This window comes from Portunus trituberculatus, chromosome 11 (genome assembly GCF_017591435.1).
Source record: "Portunus trituberculatus isolate SZX2019 chromosome 11, ASM1759143v1, whole genome shotgun sequence".
NCBI lineage: Eukaryota > Metazoa > Arthropoda > Malacostraca > Decapoda > Portunidae > Portunus > Portunus trituberculatus.
The window spans coordinates 426,324-438,049 of NC_059265.1; the positions used below are offsets into that span (position 1 = coordinate 426,324).

Here is an 11,726-nt window from a genome sequence, read left to right on the forward strand (position 1 = left end):
CAATAATAAAATTACTTCTGGTGGTGGCATAGCGATTTATATTAGAAATCACTTTCAGGTTACGAAACTTACTAATATCACTTTATAGTCTCCCCATATCGAGACTATTTTCTTAGAAGTTAGTGCACCTCATGACTTTATTATTGGCATGATATATACACCACCAAACTCGAACTATGATGATTTCCTTGATACTCTTACTGATATAATTAACGACGTATCAGCTGCTATGAAACCAGTATATATTATGAGTGACTTCAATGTCAATATTTTAAATTATGAAGAAAAGAATTCTACCTGTCTAATTAATTTGTTCCATTGTTTTAATTTCTTTTCAACCATAAATAAACCAACTCGGGTAACTACACACTCCGCCACCATCCATGACCATATTTGGACTAATAATTTTGTCAATTGCGTAAATAGCGGTATCATATTCAACTCAATCAGTGATCATTTCCCCATCATAAGCTCCTTCTTAGTTTACCGTAATATACCTAGTATAAAACTTATCACAATAGAAAAAAAGGATATTTAATGCAGATAACATCAACACATTCAAAAACAACCTAATGGAATTTAATTGGAATGCCATTTCTGAACTCCACGATGTAAACCACATCTTTGATTGCTACCTTCAGAAATTTACTGAATTATTTGACAAGAACTTTCCTCGTGTCACCATTAAAATAGAAGAAAAACACCTTGGAAAGCCATACATAACTCCAGCAATAAAACAATCTATAAAAGAACGCAATCGACTACAAAAACTTTACGCTAAATGGCCTATAACATATGAAAATACATTTAAATTATATAGAAACAGACTAACATCTATCATCCGAACAGCTAAGGACAATTATTACAAAAATAAATTAACAGAACAATCGTCTAATCCCAAAAAGACTTTGACAATTATAAATACTCTAATGGGGAAAAAACATTCTAGTCCTCCAGCTTCTCTTACATTCAACAATGATAGTTACATAATCACAACACATTGCTGAATCATTTAATAACTATTTCACGGATATTGGTAATTCTTTAGTCAGTAATATTCCAGAATCCCAAGACTCGTAACACAACTATTTACCTGCTTCTGTCCCATTTTCATTTTTTCTGGCTCCAGCAACGCTAGTTGAAGTTATGTCTATCATCAACAGTATGAAAGATTCTACACCTGGTAATGACGGAATCACTGCAAAATACTTAAAGTATGCTCAGAAGTAATATCTCCCTTCTTAGTCTTTATTATACAAATCTTTTCAAGAAGGCACATTTCCCAAGAAACTACAGATAGCACACATTGTTCCCATATATAAAGGTGGCGATAACTCCATACCTCAAAATTACAGACCAATATCCATTTTACCTGCCTTAAGTAAAATTTTCGAGAAAGTCAGAGCCGAAAGACTAACAAACTATCTAAATAAGCAAGAACTGTTAACATCATGTCAATACGGTTTTCGTCCTGGTTACTCCACTGAGCTTGCAGTTCACCATTTGTGTCAATCTATGTATCATGCTATGGACTCTAAACTCTTTCAGATAACCGTTTTCTGCGACTTCAGTAAGGTATTTGACACTATGTGCCGTATGCTCGTCTCCCGATGTTTTCCTTCGTTTTGGTGATGCCAGATCAAAACTCGCTAATCTGATAACACTGTGACCTGAAGCTTTCGGTTGACGAAAATCGGTGTCTTTAACATTTTATATATGCAAGGTATCTATACTTTTCTTGTAAGAAACCACCATAGTAAATGCTATGATACTTTTATTAACTTATTTGAATAAAAGACAAATAAATAGACATACTTTGCCGAATCCTTTGTTATGGTACCGGAGTAGTGTGCTCCCAAGCGCGGCAATGTGTGAGTGAAGATGGAGAGTCCACCTGCAGTTAGGGCGTTTACTGAAAAATGAGAAAGTGGTTCTCCTCTCATTAAATAGAGGCCTGTTGTTGTGTCAAAACGACAGGCTCCCAATATACAGAGTGAGAAGAAGAAGGCCTGGGAGGAAATAAGCCAGCAATATGCTGAGATGTTTCCTCTTAGCCTAGGATATGCCGCCAGATCCACCACCTCCCTAAAACGTTGGTGGGACAACTATAAATAAAAGTAAGTGTAATCACTTCGTTTATTTTTTTATATATTAAATTTCTTACAATAAAAACTTGCAATATTTTACGGCTTTTTCTTAACTCAGTAATTCGGGGTAGAATTGTAAAGTAAATAAAAGATATTGGTGATCCAAATTTGAGTACAAGTGAAACCAGTCAACATCAAATTATAATATATAGGCTTCTACTAACGCACATGTACTTCTGTAGCAATGCCTGTTTTTCCTGAAGAATTATGATGCCAGTTATCATGTGAAGATAAGTTAGGTCAGACTAGTTTTCATCTAGTTAAGGAAAGCAGTAGCCTTTAAATTTGAAAATCAATTACTTTTTGTGTATCATAAAATGTGATGCCATCTTAGATAGGAACATGATTCTTCAAGATAACTTTTAAAAGCTCATATTGGGAACTGCTTTACAATAGGGATTCTGATAATCAGTCTTAAAGTCTACATAATTGCAAAGTGGAATGCATGTATAAAATGTATGAGTGTTCTGCTCTGTCTTGATTGTTTATTATGCACAGAATAAGCATGAATTGTTTTCTTTGTAGAGCAAAAAGGGACCAGGCAACAGTGAAGCTTCATCGGTCCATGACCGGTGGAGGTCCTCCTCTACCCAAGAAGGAGGATCCTGTTGCCGAAGCAGCAGCCCCACTCCTTGAGGCAGATTTGGCCATGGGTGATGACCCTATGGATTCCCTTTTGCCAGAATCCATCTCTATGACAGGTACTACACCATTGTTGCTATTATTAATTAAGCACCGAGGACCAAAAGAGTTCATGAGTAGCTTGTGGACGCCATATGTTTTCAGGACTGAGTCTATGCTGGGTGAAGTTATGAAGGATAGGCAGTTTTTTTTTTTTTTTCAAATAAAGTGATGTGTAACATGAGAAGGACAATATCATTAGAATAAAATTTTCATGTTGCTAAATTCAATTCATCAATCTCTTCTACTACTGTAAAACAATAAAGGCAGCTCCTTATATATTGTCAGCAGAAGTAGTATCATTATTCCATGGTTGTTATTTACTCTAACAGAGCCAACTGCACTGACGGCATCTGGAAAGGAAAGGCAACTACTTGTCAAACCTTCTCCACGTTGCAGCACTCAGCAGCCAACATTCCCTCAGGCTGCAACTCCATCTCAGAGGGGACCCACCTTGTCCCACATGAGACAAAAGGTCCGGGACAACCTTGAGGCAAAGCATGAAGAAATTAAGAAGTTCATGCAGGAGGAGCAAGCTGCCAAGAGGGAACAGTGGCAGCTTGCAAGAAAAGAACAAGAGCTAAAGACACAGCTCATGAAGAGAGAGCTCCAATGGCACGGAGAAAAGTGCCGCATGGCCCGGGAGCTTCACTCATTAGAAGTAGAATTCCTTAAAAAAAATAAAGGAATGTTGGAAAAGTAGGGGCTTTCTGCCAACATTCTCTAAACATATTTCATTTATATCATGACGGACATGCCATTTTCATTTCTTTCTCCCTCTTCTCATAACCACATTATGTATCAATAGTTAATGTTTATTCTGTGATGCAATAGTCAACTACTTGATCATCCACATTTTATGCTGTGATCTAGATATTAAGATCATGAAATAACATTATGTTTAAATACAGATATTGTATGCATACATACATATTAATTTTTTTTCTTTTGTCTTCTTAGATAGTCAGATTTTATTTATTTATTTATTTATTTCCAAATGTAGAGGATATATTTAATTTAAAATAAATATATAGTGAAAGCAGAATTCATTGGCTGTGCAACAGTGAGTCAGTCTTGAACCTACATGAAGAAAAATAAAAAATCGATACACATACATATATTAGTTTAGTATTTTACCTAGTGTGTGTGTGTGTGTGTGTGTGTGTGTGTGTGTGTGTGTGTGTGTGTGTGTGTGTGTGTCAGGTCTCCATGACCAACAACAAGAATAGACACAAATATAGCAATACAAAAAAAAAAAAACAGAAAAATGCATCTTTAAACATACTATTGTTTTGTTATTATGTACCAGTACAATAACAAACAACTGTACACACACACAAGAAATCAGAAATGATCCTCAATGATACGGCGTCTAACAGCAAACCCTCTTGCTCCATTGAAGCCTGGACCTAAGAGTGGTGGGCCCATATCAAGGTGTGGAACATTATTGTGTGGTTCATCCAAATCCAAGGGAAGGGGTATTTCATTGGAAATTGCTATATTGTGCAGGACAGCACAAGACATGATGATGCGCGTTGATGTGTCTATTTGAGTACGCAGAGGTATACAGAGGCACCCAGAGCGTCGTTTCAACATTCCAAAGGAGCGTTCCACTGACTGCCTAATTTTAATGTGAGCAGTGTTGAAGCGTACTTCTTTGTCATTTGTTGGATTTGGCACCGGTGTGAGTAAATAGCTTAAACAAGGGTAACCAGCATCACCAAGTAAGAAGCATAGCCTGTTTTCTTGTTGCTGCCTTTCAAGTAAATGGCAGACTGCAGAATTCCTAAAAATTATACTGTCATGAGCACTACCAGGCCAGCAACTGACAATGTTAGTGAATTTTAGATCCGCATCACAAACTGCCTGTACATTGATGGAAAGAAAACCTTTTCTATTTCTGTAGTGCTCTACATTGTCACCACCTGGACTTACAATAGGTACGTGTGTGCAGTCAATACATCCTATTACTCCTGGCATGGGTGCAAGTGCTGCAAACTGTTCTTCCATTGTGTCTTGTTCGGCTAAACTTGGGAACTTATTGTATTCTGGAGCTAAACTTGCCAGCTCTGTACATACAGATTTTATGCATCAGCTGACACATGACTGGTGTAGCATTAAGAAGTGTCCCACCATGACGAGACGGGAAGTAAAGACCTGCCCTGCCAGACGCACGAATCATTCGCTCCACGGAGCGACGTGGACGCTTTAGTTGTGCCCAACACCAACACCAAAAACGCGAACACCAACACCACCATCACCATTACCAACACCAACACCAACATCAATAAACAATAATGATGATGATAATAATAATAATAATAATAATAATAATAATAATAATAATAATAATGATAACAATAATAATAATAATAATAATAATAATAATAATAATAATAATAATAATAATAATAATAATAGTAGTAGTAGTAGTAGTAGTAGTAGTAGTAGTAGTAGTAGTAGTAGTAACGATAGATAATAAAGAACATAGCAGCAACACCAAGGTGAGCAATACTGATGATAACATTTAAAAGAATCAATAATACTAAACCTTTTATCATTATCATTCATGCTAATATCAATTCCACTTAACTAACTCTTAATAACAGTTTCATCATTAGCGTTGCCTTTATAATAACAATGATAATAATAATAAATACTTTATTTAGTCAATTTGTAATGATACATACACATTGAAACTCTTTGTGGATCCAGATCATTCAAAGTTACAGTTACAACCCACATACAGTACAACACACAATAAAATATCTGTGACAAGGTGAGGTCCAAAACTAAAACTATATACACTACACTATTTTAAAAACACCATGCTGTAAATTTATCCTGCATCAGAATCGAAATCACAATGGAAGCAATAACTTTACATTTTTGCATGGACATAATCATACAAATGAATTTTTATATCTAGATGTTTTCTGTGGAGACAAACCCAATCTTTTTCCAGATCTTAAGAACACGTAGTTATCATTGAAAGGATGGGTATTGTCGTTCATTATTTTCTTAGTTGTACACAATACATTTCTAGAATATAGGTCATCAAGTGTTGTTACCTTTACACCCAATTTATCAACAATTCTCACAACCTTTTTGATTTTTTTTTTTTTCAGTTAAGCACCCATACAGCGTTGTTAAACCAAAACATAGAGTTGACTCAACAGACTTATATAACATAGCAAGAATAGTATTTTCAATTCTTAGATTTTCTTAAAATTCTCAGAAAGTGAATTTGCCATACACAAGTTATTTTATCATCAATTTGCACCCCTAAATATTTATAATTCTGTAGAATTTCTACCTGTTCCTCTTTAATTACAAGATTTTGAGTACACCTCTCCCTCTTACGAAAATCAATTAACATTTTTCCTTTGTCTTTTTTTACATTTAAATTCAAATAATTATCATCACACCATCTAACAAAATTATTTACTTGAGAACTAGGTAAATATGGAATGTTTTGCTGCTGATTTATTCTTACTAATGTAAGCAAATATAATTCCTAATTAAGTAAAAAAAAAAAAAAAATGACGCTATAAAGCAGCCAACTGCTGTTTGTCACCAGCACTGGTTATTTGACAAGTGGTAAGAAATGCACCGCAGTCATCACTTCACCGAGCACAGCGGTCAGAGTAGAGACCAGCAGGGACAGGGTCTCTCGACCCTGAGCAGGGATATGAACGTCCGTCACGATCGGTGACCACTTTATAAATGTCTTATTTTACTACTAAGAGATCCCATACATGTATTTTAGTAAATTTCGACTGCTTCAGACGTACACTTCCTCAAAATAGGTATATTGAATGATATACTAAACTATGTTAAGTTTTGGGGAAAATCAAGATTGTAAGCATTTTACCCATTGGAAGTGTACTGGATGAGGAGATCCTCTCCTCATCCTCTCTGCCGGCGTGCGGTACGATATCTTGGGAACTTTCCCATTTCGTCATGGTGGGACACTTCTTCATGCCACACTGGCTCAAATCAGAACAGTCTCCCATGGCAATCTGAAAGCTACCACATGTCAGGTAGCGCAGTGCAAGGTTGAGGTGGGCAGTAATATCAGTGCCTGCAAGAAGTAAAAAAAAAAAAAAAAACAATAATAAATAAATAACTAAACTAACTAGTACACCTCATTTGTATGTATGTATTAAGGAGGAAAAATAGGAAAGAACAACATAAAATAATCATTGTATTTATATACACTTAAAATTAATAGTAATGACATCAATAATGATTAATGTAATACCATTTATTAATGATGTTATAAAAAATGTAAATAATGATATGTACAAATGCAGTTTGTATTACTGAATTTAATAGGGAAGAAAAAATGCAGACTATACTAGGAAAGCAAAGATTTTGTAGTCATAAGAAAAATTGCTAATATTACAAAAAAAAAAAATATATATATATATATATATATATATATATATAATGATAACATTAACATTCAATATCAATTGTGAAATTGATCATAATAATAATGTGAACAGCTGCAGAGAGTTTTTATGACAGTTCTATATATATATATAAAAAAAAAAAAACATTATTACCTCATCATAACACAAATACATTACTTCAAGGGTTGGAGGAAGGAAGATAGATTTTTTATGACAAGTCTGGTTGAGGGGTGATATCTTTAATACAAATGTAATTATGATAAGAATCTGTGCACGTTTGCTCTTACCTCTGATGTTCTGTACTCCCATCATCCGTGGTGCCAGGCGTTGTGCAAGGGAGTTCACCACTTCTTTTGTAAGACGGTACCTCCTAATAAATTCTTGGTCAGAATAAGTCCTGAAGGGATCCATTCTGTCTTTTAGTAGCCATCTATGAGGCCCAAGGTCCTCTGCAACCTCCAATTCTTCCAGATCATGGATAGCAATAACATTATCCATGTCCATGATGAAGTCTGTAAATGCAAAAATATGAAACAAAATTGCAAAGGGCAGATTTATGTAAGTAGCTATGACCCTAACTGTGCTGATGTAGCCACTATCATTTCAGATGCAGTTAATGGGAGAGTAACTTCACACAAAAATATTTGGATCATGTCAAGATAAGCAAACATCTTTGTTAAGAACAGGTTAGGTGACCTGATTATCCCCCTGTCAAGAAGAGTGAAGCCATTCGTCTTAACATAAAGAATAGCGACCCCCGCCATGAGTAGGTTCACTAATCATGACATGATCCTAATATTTCATACATTTCTAGTTGTCTGATTTTGATGAGTACTACACAGTCCAACTATATCGTAAATCATAAAAAAAGTAAAATGAAACAAAATAAGGGAACCACAAATGGCTGTTTAAGCTAACATGCAAAGCTATTCTGTACCTATTCCAATAATATAATATAAACCAATTTCTTCCTCTTTCCAAAGCCTATATAAATCTTACCAATAGCACCTCCTTAAGTATTTTTAAATACCTCTCATCCCCCTCAACAAGCTTGGGGACATGTGGGGAATCTTATTTATTATTTTTCTTTTCTAGGAGGGGAGACTTATTTAGCAAAAATTGCCCCTCAGAAAGTTTACAAAACCCCTAAGCCAAAACTAGGTGGGGCTGCACCCACCCTACCCCTCCCTAGACTATATGGGAAGCTGCACCCCCATCCAGAACCCTGTAGGGTCTTTACCCTAACCTATAAAATAATGTCTTCTAGCAAGGGGGTGGGGTTGTTCCCTACCAGACACCCCCTACACTAAACTAAATAGTTAGCTGTGCCCCCCAGACCCTTTCCCCTAGGATCTTTACCCTCATCTAAATGTCTTCCAGCAAGGTTTTGCATTTTCATTACAACACCTTCCAATGGAACTGTTTCTTTGGTCACCAAATAAGGTAAAATAAGGTGTATTTGACCGAGCCTACATAGAGAGAAAGCATCTGTCCTTTTACGTACAAAATCTCAGTAACTTGCCTATTTAAACCTTCCTGCCTAGTACAGGTGATGATTCATAATGGTATTTATCGATGTACTTACCTCATGTATGAAAAACAGATGTAATAAGAGTTGAGTAGGTGATTTCTCAGTTTCTCTTTTCCCGGGACGAGTTGAAAGTGCTGGAACGTAGGCGGTGGTGCCACATCACCACATAAACAAAAAAGTTTTGCCTTAGCAATGGAAAATTTCTCAATTTTTAGTTTTTCCACATACAAAAAGAAAAGAAATATATTTTTGCATCTTTATTTCGAATACATGATTTTTCATTTAAACATTTCACTTCACAAGACATTTTTTGCTATCGGTAAACGTGACACCACTCAGGAAAACATCACAACGCGAATTCAGTTCCTCTCACTCGAGCACCAAAGTCTTGCAAACGTCTTTACATCTGTGTTTTTCTCCCTCATAATCAGTTCAAAGAGGACTGAAAATCACATATTTTACCACAATAGGAACAGATTACCATTTTGTCATGTGTAAATTATGGTATAATGCCTATTATGGCTCAAGGGCAAGCTCTAAGAGAGGTCTTGAGCTACCTTGGAAAAGCCAAGTATAAAGGTCTAGGATGATGTTGAGAGACGAGCATACGGCCCTATATCTCACAACATCCTATTTACTAAATTATTTACATATGGAATCCGTGGCAGTGCACAAAAGTGGTTCATAAGTTACTTATGCAATAGATCACAATTTACATCGTACAATAATGCTCTCTCCTCTCATAGAAATGTTACATGGTGTTCCTCAAGGTTCAATTCTTGGCCCGATTCTATTCTTAATTTATATTAACGATTTAATTAGGTGCAGTAACAAAGTTAAATTCCTATTATATGCAGATGATACCACAGTCTACATCCAGAGTAATAACTTACTTAATTTAAAGCATACCATGAATGTACAACTAACTAAAATTTATAACTGGGTTATATGTTATAACAAATTAACTTTAAATTTAAATAAAACTAACTGCATGATCACAAGCCCCCTCATAACACTACCCATAACAACGTCCATTACAATTAACAATTTTAACTTCCTAGGAGTCTACATAGACAATAAATTAAAGTGGTCACAACATATTGATATAATTAAATCTAAACTCTCAATATTAACTGGCATTATTTGCAGAATCCGTAGTCATCTAAGCGGTAGCTGTCTCCGAGTAATCTATTTTACTTTAGTATATCCGCACCTAAACATATTGCAGTGCGATCTGGGGAGGAGCATACTCCACATATATTGATAATCTTTTCCTGGCAGAAAAGAAATTGCTATGTGTTATGTATTGCATAGGACGTTACGACCATACAAACAGTATTTTCAAAGAAAATAGATTTTTGAAATTAACTGACATAATTAATCTTCATACCAATTGTTTTGTACATAAAGCCTTACACTGTCCCACACTAGATTTAGGTTTTAACACAATACAACACAACATTTACGACATTTACGTATTCCACTATGCAGGACGACTCACGCTCAACAGAGTGTTTTATCACGTGGAGCCAAAGCCTGGAACAGTTTGCCAGAACATCTAGTCACAGAAATTATCCACAGCAATTTTATCAAACTATAATGATTAGTCTATGTAATTTACTGTTAATTTGATATTTATTTCTAAAAACAACTACTATTCATGATTATTTCTTCTTTGTACTGTTATGTCTAGTCAAATATGGTAATATGATTCATGTGTCTATATGCGTCAACTCAGTCATTATATGGTTGACCTTGATAAGGAATTACTCTGATTAGGATTGTTCAGTGTAACTTGTTATTATTATTTTTAATTTTGTTATTATTATTTTTATTTTTATTATTATTATTATTATTATTATTATTATTATTATTATTATTATTGTTATTATTATTATTCTTGTTGATAATAGTAATAATATTATTGTTATTATTATTGTTATTAGTAATGATATTATTATTATTATTATTATTATTATTATTATTATTATTATTATTATTATCATTATTATTATCATTGACATTATTGTTATTATTATTATTACTATCATTGACATTATTATTATTATTATTATTATTATCATTATTATTATTATTATTATCATTATTATTACTATCATTGACATTATTATTATTATTATTATTATTATTATTATTATTATTAACATAAATAATAAGATAACAAAGGGCCACCAGGGCCCATCTAGGTTATCCTGTATCAGTCGCACAGCGACCTCGTCATCAGTACTTAAAGATACACTTACAAGTACACAATACATTATATACTAATTCTAAATATTTGGCCCATTAACAGGGCTAAGTCCTGCAGCGAAATCCTCTACAATTTGTGGTCCCCATACATGGGGACCATGCAGTGCTATACATAATTATAAATCTAATAAATTTAAGTGCTTATCTAATCTGTTTTTAAACATTGTCAAACTAGTGCTATTTACAACCGTCTCTGGCAATGCATTCCAGAAGTCTACCACTCTATGACTAAAGAAATATTTTCTTATATCTAACCTGCAGCCTTGCTTTCTAATCTTCCTGCCATGATTTCTAGTCCTATTTCCTCCTCTAAGGTAAAGAAAGATCTCACATCTATGTAGTTTGTATCTGAGAACATTTTAAATAACTCTATCATATCCCTCTTATACATCTCCTCTCAAATGAAAACATGTTTAATTCCTTTAATCTATCTCTATACTCCAGGCGCTTTAATGCTGGTATCATCCTAGTTGCTCTTCTCTGAACTGCTTCTAACATGTTGATATCCTGCCTATAGTGGGGTGACCAGGCCTGTATGCAATACTCTAAATGGGGCCTAACATAGGAATTATATAAGCTACGCACCACTTCCTTACTTTTATAACTAACATTTCTATTTATAAAACCCAGGATCCTATTTGCCCTATTTCTTGCTTCTAAACATTGCTTTGAAAATTT

General features: G+C 34.5%; 1 protein-coding gene across 1 annotated transcript; it reads right to left on the reverse strand.

Moving 5' to 3' along the window:
- Nucleotides 1–4,172: 4,172 nt before the first annotated feature.
- LOC123502497 (putative nuclease HARBI1) lies at nucleotides 4,173–8,307 on the reverse strand. The gene is made up of 5 exons (XM_045251620.1): nucleotides 8,277–8,307; nucleotides 7,534–7,758; nucleotides 6,703–6,912; nucleotides 4,790–4,897; nucleotides 4,173–4,603 (listed from the first exon to the last, which is right to left on the reverse strand). Exons 1-5 carry the CDS (start codon nucleotides 8,305–8,307, stop codon nucleotides 4,173–4,175), a joined length of 1,005 nt encoding a protein of 334 aa, XP_045107555.1.
- Nucleotides 8,308–11,726: the final 3,419 nt, after the last annotated feature.